This window comes from Capricornis sumatraensis, chromosome 13, assembly GCF_032405125.1.
Source record: "Capricornis sumatraensis isolate serow.1 chromosome 13, serow.2, whole genome shotgun sequence".
Classification (NCBI taxonomy): Eukaryota; Metazoa; Chordata; class Mammalia; order Artiodactyla; family Bovidae; genus Capricornis; species Capricornis sumatraensis.
Genome location: NC_091081.1, coordinates 49920992 through 49936591, shown reverse-complemented (window position 1 = coordinate 49936591; position 15600 = coordinate 49920992). Strand labels below are relative to the sequence as shown.

The window sequence follows — 15600 nt, the reverse complement described above, 5'->3', positions numbered from 1 at the left end:
TGACTTGAATTTATTTTTGAAAAGAAATAAAAGATTCTAGCTACCAATCTAGGTAGTTCTTTATTTCCGTATGCTATTCAAGTATTTAAAATTTTCATTCTCTGTTTTTGTGTATGCGGTGGTAAAAATTTTAGGCATGTGGAAAAGCAATCTTCACAAAAGCAAGTTGCACTGTTGACCAGTGACAAATCTTTGAAGGTAGGAATATGGATATATTTGTTGCTGTTTTATTCTTTTTTTTTTCCTTCATGAAAAAGAATATGCACAAAAATTTACTTAGTTTATTTTTAAAAAACTATACACTCTAATATGCATTGCATAGTGAAGTATTGGATCTTGATAATCCTATAGAAATGTGATTGTTGAAGGTGGTATAAAACCTCAGTTCTAAAGGAAGACCTTTTTTTTTTTTAAAATCAAGAAGGAAAAGCTAGAACATGAGGTTTCTCCTGTGGTCTGTTTTGGAAACACTTGCAGATCTCAACTTTCTTTTCCACGTAGTGGTTTTGGAATCTGTAGGTGGTCTCATTTTAATGTTCTTGTAAGGGCTGTCAGAAATAGAAGCATGCAACTTCGGGCCCTACTGCTAAGTGGATATTGATTTGATTTGGAAAAAAATATATCATTACATATTGGTAATATAGTGCCAGGAAAGATGTAATGAGCTTAGAAAATTATGAGTTAACTGTACAGCATGGGGAATATCAAAAGAGGGAGTTTTTTTCTTTCTTAAATAAATAATACTTGGACCTGGTACATAATTCAAAGATAAAGATAATATACAGTGAAAAGGTTCCCTCCCACCTTAGTCCTCCGCTACCCACTTACCCTCCCTGGATATAGCCAGTGTTGCTAGTTTCTTATGTATTAGTCTTTAGATATTTTCCACATATACAAGTAACAAGTAATTATATATATTTTGGAGGTTTATTCCCCTGTCTTACAGAAGATAAACACATACACTATTTTGTATTTTGTTTTCTTAATCTTGGAAATCATTTTATATCACTACTAAAGAGTGGCATTGTATTTTTTTTTTAGATTAACTTTCTTTATTGTGATGTAGTTGATATGCAATATTATATAAGTTTCAGGTGTACATCATACAGCTATTTATAATTTTTAAAGGCTACACTCCACTTATAGTTGTAAAATATTGGCCATATTCCCTGTTGTACAGTATATCCTTGTAGCTTATTTATTTTATACATTGTAGTTTGTACCTCTTAATCACATTCCCCTAACTCTTCCTTCTCTCTACTGGTAACCATGTCTGTGAGTCTGTTTCTTTTTCGTAACATTCACTAGTTTATTGTTTAGATTCTAGGTATAAGTGATATATAGTATTCGTCTGACATATTTCCGTTAGCATAATACCCTATAAGTGCATCCATGTTGTTGGAAATGGTAAAAGTTTAATTCTTTTTTGTGGCTGAGTAGTATTCTACTGTATATGTATTCCCACATCTTTTATCCATTCATCTATTGATGGACACTTAGGTTAAACATTCAGTGCGTGTATCATTTCAAGTTAGTAGTTTGGGGTTTTTTTCAGATACATATCAAGAAGTGGAATTGCTAGGTCATATAGTAGTTCTGTTTTTAGTTTCCTGAGAAACCTCCATACTATTTTCCACATTGGTTGAACCAGTTTACATTCCCCTTAACAGTGTACAAGAGTTTCCTTTCCTCCACATCCTTGCCAGCATTTGTTATTTGTGTTCTTTTTGATGATAGCCATTCTGATAGGTGTGAGGTGCTACCTCATTGTGGTTTTGATTTGCATTTCCTGGTTGATTAGTGTTGAGAATCTTCATGTGACTGTTGGCTGTCTGCATTTACTCTCTGGAAAAATGACTCTTCAGTTCTGCCCATTTTTTAATCAGATTATTTATCTTTTTTTGAAGTTGAGTTGTATGAGCTGTTTATATATGTTGGATATTAATCCCTTATCAGTAGTATCATTTGTAAATATTGACTCCTATTCAAAAGTTGTCTTTTCATTTTGTTGGTTTTCTTTGCTTTGCAAAAGCCTTAAGTTTAATTTAGGTCCCATTTGTTGTTTTTGTTTTTGTTTCCTTTGCCTTAGGAGACAGAGCCAAGCAAATACTACTACGATTTATGTCAGTGTTCTGCCTGTTTTCTTCTAAGAGTTTTATGGTTTTCAGTCTTATATTTAGGTCTTTAATTCATTTTGAGCTTATTTTCATATTTAGTGTTATCGAATGTTCTAATTTTATTCTTTTACACATAGCTATAAGAGTGGCATCATATTTTATTGAATGAATGTACCTTCACGTATTTAACAAGTCCCTTACAATTAGAATGTGTGATGTCACACTTATTTTCAGACTCTTTATACCTTTTTAAGGAAAAAGTTTATTAGAAAATTGTAGTAAAATTAAAGATGAGATTGAGGTTAAGCCCTAGCACTCTGTGGGTTTTACTATTTTTTTTTTATTGGAGGATAATTGCTTTATAATGTTATGGTGGTCTCTGCCATACATCAATGTGAATCAGTCATAATTATATATATTAATATATCCCTTCCCTCTTAAGCCTCCCTTCCCCTGCCACTCCACCCATCTAGGTTGTCACAAAGCACCAGGTTAGGCTCCCTATGTATTAAATTTTGAATAAAAGAATATTAGTTCCTGGAGGGCATGTGTTCTATATAGGTAAAGACTAATTTACCTCCTTTTAAAAAATTCTCAAAATATATTGAGAATGGCTTCTTTTTGATGTTGTTCAGCTATAGTTTACATACGTAATTACAATGCAAAATGGCTTTTATCAAAAATTATTTCTGATGCAGAATCCACACTAGGCCATAATATAAAATCACTTCTAGATTGGATTTAATAATCATTTTAATAAACTCTGTAATCTTTTCAGAGCAGTATAGGAAGTCTTCAGACACTAAAGTAGGTTATTTTGATACAGAGGAAATTTAAGAACCAGTGGGAAAGGATGTGTGCATGTTATTGAGTTTTTTGAGATTAGACAACTTAGCTGTATTGAGTCAGTGAGTTGCCAAGTGTATTTCCAGCTAGAAGTTTCTGTCGAGAGTGTACTTTCAGAGGTCAAGAAGAGATTTTTAAAGAGTACCTTTAACCATTGAGATGACAAAAGGAGAGAATGTCTAGGCTGGCCTGTTGTAGAAATTTGCTGTGTCCAGGGGCTCAGTAGTGTCTGACTCTTTGCTATTTCATGGACTGCAGCACTCCAGGCTTCCCTGTCCTTCACTGTCTCCCTGAGTTTGCTCAAACTCATGTCCATTGAGTCGCTGATGCCATCCAACCATCTCATCCTCTGTTGCCCCCTTCTCCTCCTGCCCTCAATCTTTGCCTGCATATTGGTCTTTTCCAGTGAGTCAGTTCTTCACATCAGGTGGCCAAAGGACGGGAGCTTCAGCTTGAGCATCAGTCCTTCCAATGAATATTCAGGGTTAATTTCCTTTAATCTCCTTGCTGTCCAAGGGACTTTCAAGAGTCTTCTCCAGCAGCATAATTTGAAAGCATCAGTTCTTCAGCATTCAGCATTCTTTATGATCCAACTCTTATATCCATACATGCTGCTGCTGCTAAGTTGCTTCAGTTGTGTCCAACTCTGTGCAACCCCATAGATGGCAGCCCACCAGGCTCCTCTGTCCCTGGGATTCTCCAGGCAAGAATAACTGGAGTGGGTTGCCATTTCCTTCTCCAGTACATGAAAGTGAAAAGTGAAAGTGAACTCACTCAGTTGTGCCTGACTCTTAGCGACCCCATGGACTGCAGCCTACCAGGCTCCTCCGTTCATGGGATTTTCCAGGCAAGAGTACTATTAGGGTCCATGACTACTGGAAAAACCATAGCTTCAACTGTATGGTCCTTTTGTTGGCAAAAATTATCTCTGGTTTTTAATATGCTGTTCAGGTTTGTCGTAACTTTCCTTCCAAGGAGCAAGCATCTTTTAATTTCATGGCTACATTCACCATCCACAATGATTTTGGAGCCCCCAAAAATAAAATCTGTCACTGTTTCCACTTTTTCCCCATCTATTTGCCATGAAGTGATGAGACCGGAGGCCATGATCTTCGTTTTTTGAATGTTAAGTTTTAAGCCAGCTTTTTCACTCTCCTCTTTATTAGAGTGGTATCATCTGCATATCTGAGGTTGCTGACATTTCTCCTGGCATTCCTAATTCCAGCTTGTGATTTATCCAACCCGGCATTTTACATGATGTACTCTGCCTGTAAGTTAAATAATCAGGGTGGCAATAGACAGCCTTGGCATACTCCTTTCCCAATTTTGAACCTGTTCGTTATAGTCTAATATTAACTTTGCTTTTCAATAATTTTGTCTATTTTCTAAGCATTTATTTATACTGTGCTTATGTTTCTTACAGTTTTCAGACCTGTTTGTTACCATCTTTGCCATATTCACTTTGGGATTGCATATTTAATCATTTAGAGGTGTATTTTCTTGGGACATACATAGTAAGAAATATGAAGGAGCAACAAAGATTTGCACCTTTAACCTGAAAAAATTTTATGTTGGCTACCTGCTGAATTCAAGGGACAGAAGTTATCTCTGAAAAATTAATGTGCTGGTTTTTCTAGTTTAGACCAAAAGTATCTTTGAATATTTTATTCTTATTATAGTGCTTTTCTTTTTATCTTTTTATAGTTTTGGTTTAAAATTCATGATAATTTTATATGTATTTTTCTACAATAAAAAAAATTGGAAAGAAATGCCAGATGATAATCAATAATATAGTGCTGCATGATACAGGGGAAGATTCATCTCAGAAATCTTGTGTTTGAACTCCAGCTGCTTAAGGAAATCACTTACCCTGTTTACCCTTAATATCCTTGTCTCTGAATTTAGATTAATCCCTAGTAATGATTTCTCCATAGGGTTAGTGTTAATCAGTCTATTCAGCAAATGAGAGTGAGTTTAAAACAAACAGAACAATAAAACTTTTATGTAAATCAGAAAGTTACTATTTATTTTTCACCATGATAAAAATTAAGATGTAAATTAAATATACTGTTTTATATATTGTATAACATATATACAAAGTGTATATAATACTCTTATATAGTCATATAGAGTATATAGTTATATAGACTTACCTCCTATTAGTTTTGTGCTCATTTTCTACATTTATATTTCTGAGACATAGATCTCAAAGTGTAATCTAGTGAAATTTATATTCTTTATATCAGGATTGTTTCTGCCCTAAAAATCTACTGGCTGTCTCCTCTGATGAACTAAGTGATTGCTCGAGACCGTAGCATATATCAGAATCACTCGGAGCGCTTGTAAAATGCAGGTATCTAGGCTCCATCCCGAGTTTCTGATTGTGTAGCCCGGTGCTCTGCCCCAGGAATTTGCATTTCTAGAAGGGTCCCAGGCACTGCTGATGCTGCTGGTCTGGAGGCCGTTCTTTCAGGACCACTGACGTAGACCACTCCCTAGAAGAAAACATCATTTATTGTCTCTCTTTACCTTGTTTTCTTAAGCCTAGAAAGAAGCTAGTAAATGCCAGCCTAAACAAATGATTCATCTCAACTGTCTTCTGACTAGACTCAAGATGTTTAAAAAAAAAAAAAAAGGGCAGAAAAACTCACTTCAACTCTCTTAAGATTAGGGACCCTTAGTTTCATAGATAACTGCTTTAAAATTGTATACCAGCTTTGTATTTCATAAACTTCAGGAATGAGTTTTTTGAATGTACTTAAATCTAAAAATTTAGCTAACTCAACCATGTACATTTGTAGAAGATTCATTAAGAAGTTCAAACTAAGATGAGACATTAGAAGGCACATATAGTTGATGAAAGAGTCAAGATTCTGTGCATTTTCTCATTTCTGAGTAGTCTGTCCCTTGAGCAGCTGTACAGTGCAGCTGTGTACAATGCCTGGAAAGTATGCTCTCATAGTTAACAATTAGGTTCTTCTAAGTTTAAACCGAATAAGATTGTTCAAGCTCCGATTAATTCAAACTCTGATGTCCCAATAGCTTTCAAAGCCTATAATAGAGGTTTAACAAATAATCTTTGAAGTTTCTTTTAGAATACTAAGATTTTATTTACTTGTTCATTAAACAGATTAATAACTTTTCTTCTGACTGGTTAAATCATTTACATTCCTCATTGAAAGTTCATTTTAGTGTATAGGTTTAAATGAAATTAAATCAGGCAGTCTATTATGGTAAACAGCTATAGGATTTAAATGAAACAGCAAGAACAGTGACTGGATATATTTTTACAGTGTTTTGTCCCGAAGTTTTGCTTTAGTAATGAAGCTTCCTTTTTTTTTTTTAATTTTAAGCTTTAATTTATGAAACTCTGTTTCATGAAAAATTGAGCTTTCAGACATGCCTTAAATGGAACTTTCAAATTCACCATGATAAGAGATAAAATTTTTACTCTTTCTTGTGCCTGAAATTTTGTTTGAAGTCAAATATTAAGGAGAGTTTAGATTTTAGCCTCATATCATATTTGCATAATTTTTATCTGATAATAAAAAAACTGGTTTTTGATATACTGAAAAGATTTTTTTTTAGTAAGTAGTGAAAAATTATCTTGCTTTCTATGAGAAAATGTTTTGGTGGCGGGAGAATATTAACAGCTTTTCCCAATTAGTAGTTTTTATGTCTGTCCCAACACCGTATCTAAGATTAGGTCTATTTTAATCTTGTGCCCTCTAAACCAGCCGCATTCTATATTAGTAATAATGATTTGCTATGCATGTTGATCCTGTCTTGTCAAGTAATTACTTATGCTCATTATGTAATGAGTGACTAATTTCATATACCTTGTGTAAGAAAATAAATTTATGTATTTTTATTCAAATCTTATTTAAAGCTGTGTGGCATCTTCTTAAAGCATTAAACTTCATGGTATGTAGAAAACTGAAATTCAGTCTCTTGCAGGTGACAGCTGAAGTTTTACTATTTTGACTAGTCAGTATTTCATGTCTCTAAGCTTACGTGCCTAAGTTGATTTAAAGGCATAGATCATGGCATCTGGTCCCATCACTTCATGGGAAATAGATAGGGAAAGAGTGGAAATAGTGTCAGACTTTATTTTTTTGGGCTCCAAAATCGCTGCAGATGGTGACTGCAGCCATGAAATTAAAAGACGCTTACTCCTTGGAAGAAAAGTTATGACCAACCTAGATAGCATATTGAAAAGCAGACACAGTACTTTGCCAACAAAGGTCTGTCTAGTCAAGGCTATGGTTTTTCCAGTGGTCATGTATGGATGTGAGAGTTGGACTGTGAAGAAAGCTGAGCACCGAAGAATTGATGCTTTTGAACTGTGCTGTTGGAGAAGACTCTTGAGAGTCCCTTGGACTGCAAGAAGATCCAACCAGTCCATTCTGAAGGAGATCAGCCCTGGGATTTCTTTGGAAGGAATGATGCTAAAGCTGAAGCTCCAGTACTTTGGCCACCTCATGGGAAGAGTTGACTCATTGGAAAAGACTTTGATGCTGGGAGAGATTGAGGGCAGGAGGAGAAGGGGATGACAGAGGATGAGATGGCTGGATGGCATCACTGACTCAATGGATGTGAGTCTGAGTGAACTCCGGGAGATGGTGATGGACAGGGAGGCCTGGTGTGCTGCGATTCATGGGGTCGCAAAGAGTCGAACACAACTGAGCGACTGAACTGAACTGAACTGAACTGAAGAGCTGGGAGTAAGAGAATGTCTTAAAAGTTGTAACATAATTACTATTAGAAAGATAACCTGGTACAGCATGCTTATTTTATTGAATTCAAGTGAGGAACTGGAGCCAAGAGAAAGTGAAATATCTGAAGTCACAGGATGAGTTAGAGGTAGTTTAGTATGCTTATCACAAGTTAGGTGGAGACCTGCCTTTCACCTTTCTGCCTACCTCTTCTTTCTGTTTTTTGTTTTGTTTTGATATAGAACTAAAGGACAAGAGGAGGGGAAAATCTATTTGAAAAAATAATAAAAGGGGAGGAAAAGAGAAAATCTCTCCAAACAAACTACCAAGTGTGATCAGACAAGCTAGGTGTTAGCAGGGTAATGTGTGAGAAATTGGCAGTTTCAATCCAAACCCTTCCTCAAGTGTTTCTGATATAAATGCCAGGGTAGCAGTATGGAGGCCAAAGGACTGGGAGAGACAAGAAGATTAGCACTCCTTCCACCCAGGGAACTAGGAGAAAGCCATGGTTTGCTGTTCTCTAGGTAGCTACCATGTGAGAATTCAAGCCTGGAATCATCTTCAGCTAAAATTTCTCTCTAATGAGAAAAATAACGCTTAGTTCTATCAAGATGATAAATAAGAAAATGCTGTGTTCTTGGACAGCTGATGCATTTTAATCCTAAAATTTGTTTGTTTTACCAGTTTTCAATGAGCAGTGAATTAATTGAAAGGAATAAGTTGCATAAATTTAGTTACTTTTACATACTTTGATTTAGTTTTCTTGAGCTCACCTTTCACCCCATGCATATAATTCTAGACACGAAAGTGATAAGTACTCTGGAAAGAAGAGAAATAAATGCAAGAACTAAGTATCATGGCACCTATTATTCTACGAATCATGTTTTATTTACCTATATATATATTTAAGTTTTACATAGTCATTGGCTTCTGTAAAAAAATGTAAATAATCCTTAATGATGGAGGCCTTGTCATATGAGTAAACTAATGATTTTTGAATGAATGAGAGACAGACATAATTTATGTGACTGGAAATGGCATATTTAAATGGTTGTATTACACATTGCCAGCACTCAATATGCCAGCAAATTGGGAAAACTCAGCAGTGGCCACAGGACTGGAAAAAGTCAGTGCTCATTCCAATCCCAAAGAAAAGCAATGCCAAAGAATGCTCAAACTACCACACAGTTGTACTCATCTCACACGCTAGTAAAGTAATGCTCAAAATTCTCCAAGCCAGGCTTCAATCGTACGTGAACTGTGAACTTCCAGATGTTCAAGCTGGTTTTAGAAAAGGCAGAGGAACCAGAGATCAAATTGCCAACATCCGCTGGATCATTAAGAAAGCAAGAGAGTTCCAGAAAAATATCTATTTCCGGTTTATTGACTATGCCAAAGCCTTTGATTGTGTGGATCACAATAAACTGTGGAAAATTCTGAAAGAGATGGGAATCCCAGACCACCTGACCTGCCTCTTGAGAAACCTGTATGCAGGTCAGGAAGCAACAGTTAGAACTGGACATGGAACAACAGACTGGTTCCAAATAGGAAAAAGAGTCTGTCAAGGCTGTATATTGTCACCCTGCTTATTTAACTTATATGCAGAGTACATCATGAGAAATGCTGGGCTGGATGAAGTACAAGCTGGAATCAAGATTGCTGGGAGAAGTATCAATAACCTCAGATATGCAAATGACACCACCCTTATGGCAGAAAGTGAAGAAGAACTAAAGAGCCTCTTGATGAAAGTGAAAGAGGAGAGTGAAAAAGTTGGCTTAAAGCTCAACATTCGGAAAACTAAGATCATGGCATCTGGTCCCATCACTTCATGGCAAATAGATGGGGAAACAGTGGAAACAGTGGCTGACTTTATTTTTTTTTGGCTCCAAAATCTCTGCAGATGGTGACTGCAGCCTTGAAATTAAAAGACACTCCTTGGAAGGAAAGTTGTGACCAACCTAGATAGCATATTAAAAAACAGAGACATTACTTTGTCAGCAAAGGTGTATCTAGTCAACGCTATGGTTTTTCCAGTAGTCATGTATGGATGTGAGAGTTGGACTATAAAAAAAGCTGAGTGCCGAAGAATTGATGCTTTTGAAGTGTGGTGTTGGAGAATACTCTTGAGAGTCTCTTGGACTGCAAGGAGATCCAACCAGTCCATCCTAAAAGAGATCAGTCCTGGGTGTTCATTGGAAGAACTGATGTTGAAGCTGAAACTCAGTACTTTGGCCACCTGATGTGAAGAGCTGACCCATTTGAAAAGACCCTGATGCTGGGAAAGATTGAAGGCAGGAGGATAAGGAGACGACAGAGGATGAGATGGTTGGATGGCATCACCAACTCAATGGACATGAGTTTGGGTAAACTCCCAGAGTTGTTGATGGACAAGGAGGCCTGGCGTGCTGTAGTTCATGGGGTTGCAAAGAGTCAGACATGACTGAGTGACTGAACTGAACGCACATTGACTGGCAACTGACAGCTGGCTATCAGTGTGATTTTTTTAGGTTCTTGGTGGTTTTATTTTTTTAATCTTAGCCAGCATTTGCAAATAGAGAAATTTTATATCACAAATTCAGACTTCTGTCTTCTTTTGAAAAACTACTAAATCTGGCTCATATCCGGCAAGACAACAGTGGTTGGTCTTTTTTTTCCAGCAGTTGCTCTTACTGAAGAGAGAGACTGCATGTTGGCCTCCATTCATTCACGTACTACTTCATTCAACAAATACTTCTTGAGTGCCTACTGTGGGCCAAGTATTAATCTAGTACAGGAGTGAACAAAACAGGCAAACCTCCCTGCCTTTGTGGAGCTTACCTGCTATCAAAGTGAGTAGGTAAAACATTTTTGTGAGTAAAAATTGCTAAGAAGAAAACAGTGAAAGAGAGAAAGGGAGCACTGGCAGTGTGCACAGGGAATGAAATTGAAACTTTAAATAAGAGCCTCTTCAAGAAGGTGAGCTTTGAGTAAAGAGGAAGTTATACGGCATCCCATTCAGGAATCCAGAGGAAGAAAATTCTAAGCAGAGCCACAAGTGGAAGGGACGTGAGATTGGAGCTTGTCTGGCATGTTTGGGGAAGAGCAAGGGGACTGTGTTTGCTGTTTTTCCTACAGCTCACTGTTTTCCCATATCTGTCTCAAAGATCAGTAGAGACCAAGAGGTCTTCATGTTTTAAGAACAGAAGAAAACATTTCTTTGGTAAACAATAAATATTTCCAGGCAGTGCATCTCTGTTGAAAAGACCATCCGAACACAGTTAAGAAATAAAACCGTGGCAGCTATGACTATGGTATGGAAAAGATTCTGGAGGAAAAATTTAATGAATAGAAAACAGAACTATTTCAACAGGCTATGTTTCTGCATGAGCGTGATGTGATGCTGCTGTAATGTATGAAGAGGGAGATTTTCTCATGCATCAGGACCTCTTACAGGCTGAAGTTTTTGAAAGTATGTTCATACAGTGCTTTAGGAATTGTTGCCCTGCACACATAAATGCATTTGCAGGTAGCTGTCGCAGTAAGACAAAGAACTTAGAGGACAGGTTACATGAAAGAGTTAAATTAGTCATTGGTGATGTTTTCTGTTGCAGCTGATAAACACACAGATATAAATAACAGTGGAATCTTTCTTATATGGAGTTAGGTTCTGAAGTCAGGACATTAAGTCAGAGATTTTGGATGGTCAAAATTACTGTTGAAGATCCCTCAGAAGGGCATAACAGATCTCTCAGTTAGTCCACTGTAGCCAGTTTTATTTCCAGTGTTGGAATCATAACTCCCATATCCTCAGATGAAATAGTCTGCCATGTTATAGGAACAAAACAAAAGAAGACAAAATGTTTTTTAAAGGCTAGAAGTCTAATCATCACAGGGATGTGAGGCACAGTGGAAAATGTGAAGGTACTAAGACTGTCTGGGAGAAAACATGTTTGTATCTTTCCTTTTCCACTTACTCCAGGGCATCTAGTTCTTGGAGTGTGCAACATTGCCCATACTGTGTCAAGTATTTCTTTTCTTTCCGCATCCAAGTAAATTTAGTGAAGATGTCATTCATTTCTACTGTATCACCCAGTTATTTGTATTCACAGTTAGTCCACAGAGCAAAAGTAAGAGGTAGTACATGAAGTATAGTTATTATTCAGTAATAGATTCCTTTTTCTCCAGAATATTGCCCCTGTTTACAAGCTGTTTACTCACATATCAAGGTAAGCCATTAGTGGCTTAATGCAGTCTCTATGTTATAGCTTACAGTGAAAATAGAAATTAAGTATACTCTGACAGTGGCAGTTAAAATACCCTTTGTTATGATAGAAGACCTAGATTTTTGAAATTACCAACTAACTCAAATACTGGTGGGAAAAAACTCTGATACTAAAAGCTTTTCTTTCATTTGCCCTATGCTTTCAGGTTATGACTCAGATTGCTGACCAAGGAATTGATTTCTAAGTGAGTTAGAGTTCAGGAAAATATATCAGATTTGTTACATTAGATAGTTTAGATTTGTTTGAATTTATTGATATCTGGTTGCTTTCCGGGTAGCACAGCTGGTAAAGAATCTGCCTGCAATGCAGGAAACCCCAGTTCAATTCCTGGGTTGGGAAGATCCCCTGGAGAAGGGTATGCCAACCCACTTCAGTATTCTTGAGCTTCCCTGGTGGCTCAGATGATAAAGAATCCACCTGCAATGCGGGAGACCTGGGTTTGATCTCTAGATTGGGAAGGGCCCTGGTGCCCTGGTGGAGGGCATGGCAACCCACTCCAGTATTCTTGTCTGGAGAATTCCCAGGGACAGAGGAACCTGGCAGGCTATAGTCTATGGGGTTGCAAAGAGTTGGACACAACTGAGTGACTAAACGCAGCACATTGATATCTGGAGGTGTTATTTTCTGCATGGTTGACCACTGAAATATTGAGTATCTGCAGAATATTGCAGGAAAAAAGACAGCTCAGTACTTTTGAAGATGGTACCACAGATCATAATCCTCTTAAGAAAATGTTACAGAAATAAGTGATAAAAAGTATTTGAAGTATGAAAAATGCATGATAGGGTGTAGTATTTTAAAATCCCTTTTAAAACATTTCATAAAGTTCTAGAAAACTCTCCTAATCACCCCTCCAAAGAAAAGCCTTTTGAAACTGATTTGTGAGATTGGTCATCCTATAGGTTTCTTAAGACTGCCTCCCATATCACACTTCTTAGATTCTAAATTATAAAGCTTGTTGGCTTCAGGGTTCTAATTTTCAGTTTCATCTGCTTAATTGGTGAAGTGAACAAAACCGGTATTGGAGAATCCCAATGAAAAAGCAGTCACCTGCAGTGTTTCTACTAGTCTCCCCTTCCCTTTCAACACAACTTTAGTAGGACTATGAGAAAAGCATACAGGGATTTCCCTGGTAGTCCAGTGGTTAAGACTCCGTGCTCCCATTGCAGAGGGCATTGGTTTGATTCCAGGTCAGAGAACTGAGTTCCTATAATGCTGCATGGTGTGGCTTAAAACATGGAACCACAGCAACCATTAATGACATTGGTCCTGGGGGCTCTGGTGATCTCTTCACCCTTCTAATGCCGCTGAAGCTAGAGGATGATGGCCATCCCTTGCTGTGGTATATACTAGGTGACTGACATAGGCAAGCATCCAGCAGGTGCTCTTTTGCACACTTGTATTTTGGAGGGGCCAAGTCTTTGTGGCAGTGCTTTAGACAAGAGGAAATTAAATTAGTTACAAAGTTAGTTTTGGTATGTGTAAAATATCACCAGACTTGATACTAAATAAAAAGTATCCAACTGTTATCCTAGATTTTGTGTGCATGATGAATTCTCAGACTTAAGGTTAATTTGTAATTCTGAATCTTCTCTCATCAGTTTTCTGGAAATTAGATTTTATTATTCTACTAATTGCTGACTTACATATTTGTAATGACTTTTTTAGGAGGAAACACAATCATTACTAGAAAACCTGCATGTTTACCATACAAATTACTTCCTGGTTTTGAGATGTCTTCATCAGTTCACCTCTTCTCTTCCCAAGTACCCACTGGGTCGACAGGTAAGCAGAACTTACTCATTTGGAATCTCTGATGTAGGACTATTACTGGTTTTTCCCTTTGAGTTTAGTAGCATTCAGGCCTCAGAATTTGCAGTGGATCCACATCTTGCTGTGTGTGCACAATCTAAATCCATTCCAGCTGTACATGTTACTGGTAATTGAAACAATATTTTTTGTTCTGATGGCCACAACTAGAAACAGCCGTGTGAATCCCAGTGGTGGTGCTTTCCCTTCAGTGTGTTTGTGCTGTCATTTTAATTTATTTTCTTTAATACTTTGTCACTTACACTGAGAGAGCTGATCCTCCACTTTAGTGAAATAAAAAAGGAATCTGTTTGAGACCGCCTAATGGTTAACCTTGCATTATACCCAGAACTAAAGGAAAGTAGTACTTTTGCTTCTTGCAGAATTATGCTCTGCTGGCGTTTGGGTCATAACATAAGCCTGTGAACCATCTTTAGAGTGGATGCAAGGGAAGAATTCTGTATTCCTAAATCTTTGCATTCTTAACTCAGAGGTTTAGAGAACAAATGTAAATATGTAAGAATGACTTGTTTGTTTTCTGCCATTAAACCTTCTTTTTAGTAATCACGTCATCATTTTAATAATTTACTTATTGCAAAGTGACCAGTGATATCAGCCAATCCCAATATGATCTCATTTTGCTACCATGTGAAAGATGTTTTATGTAAATGCCTGATCCATGTGATATGTGCCCAGTCTGTTGTCATCTATAGAAAATGGCTGTTTTTAAAAAGAAATTTTTTTGACCTGCTAATTTATGATTTTCCCAAACTAGTAATGTGCAAACTTAGTAGATCATTTTTGGTCCCTCACAAGTATGCTGTTCACTTCCAGATCAGAGAGCTGTACTGCATGTGTTTAGAAAAGAACATATGGGATTCAGAGGAGTATGCATCAGTCTTGCAGCTGCTGAGGTAGTTTGTTTTTTTTCCTTTTTTATCTACTCTAAGCCTGCCAATAAATAACACCTGCTTCCAGAACTCTGCCTGCCAAGGAATTTCATAAGTAGCCACGTTGTAACTAATATTTGTATATATCTTGAATTTTATGTTTGTAGTTAATGTAGAAACCATCCATTTCTTGCTAGTTTTACCTTGTTTCTGAACTTTTGATTTTTTTAAGTAAAATCAGTGTTTGCTTTGTGAATTGTTGATACCACACAGGGAGAACCTTGTTATTGATCACTTCAGTTCAGCCAGCTTGCTGTTATGATAGGGAAGGTAGTCACAGCAAGCATGCTCACATGGCTCCAACCTGGTTGGGTTGAGGAGCAGCATCACTGAGTGAAATGCATCCTGTGAAGGAGCCTACTGCTCACCCAGATGAGGAGTGGCTGCCACTGGGCAGTGGTCTTGATGCCTTCCCCAACCTGAGCTGACTGTCAGCATTAACACTGGCTAAGCTGTAATTTTTTTCCAGTATTATATGAATAAATAAGGTATCTTGGTGCTATTATCAGATATCAAAGATCACTTATTCCTGACAAATTTATCTTTTGAAGTTATAATTATTTGTTTTCTTTGGCTTTACGCCATATATATATGGTGACTTCTTAGTCTTTCATAAAAATAATGACCACTTGGGTAGTGAAAGAAGGGAATCCAAGTGTGAGTTGTTTTTTGCACACAGTCTTATAATTTTCCTCAGTGGATATAAATGTTCATATGAAAATATCATAAAGAAGTCCAAGAACTGAATATTTACTAAGCCTTGGCTTCCCCTGGGTCCACAAGAAAAGAACAGATGGGCACAGTAGGAGGAAAATTCACATTGAAAGCACTTTCAGTCCCAAGGCTTAATAATACAAATGTTAGTTATCCAGCAGGTGCAGCTTAAGATAGGAAACTAATT

The 15600-nt window shown here is 37.0% G+C and overlaps 1 protein-coding gene across 2 annotated transcripts in view; it reads left to right on the top strand.

The window, feature by feature from the left end:
- ORC3 (origin recognition complex subunit 3) overlaps window positions 1-15600 on the top strand; it is a 70703-nt gene that overhangs the window by 31833 nt on the left and 23270 nt on the right. For both annotated transcript variants that reach the window (XM_068985292.1, XM_068985290.1), the window contains exons 11-13: window positions 135-198; window positions 13609-13725; window positions 14584-14663. In XM_068985292.1, the coding sequence (XP_068841393.1) occupies window positions 135-198; window positions 13609-13725; window positions 14584-14663 (261 nt within the window). The remainder of the gene's footprint in view (window positions 1-134; window positions 199-13608; window positions 13726-14583; window positions 14664-15600) is intronic.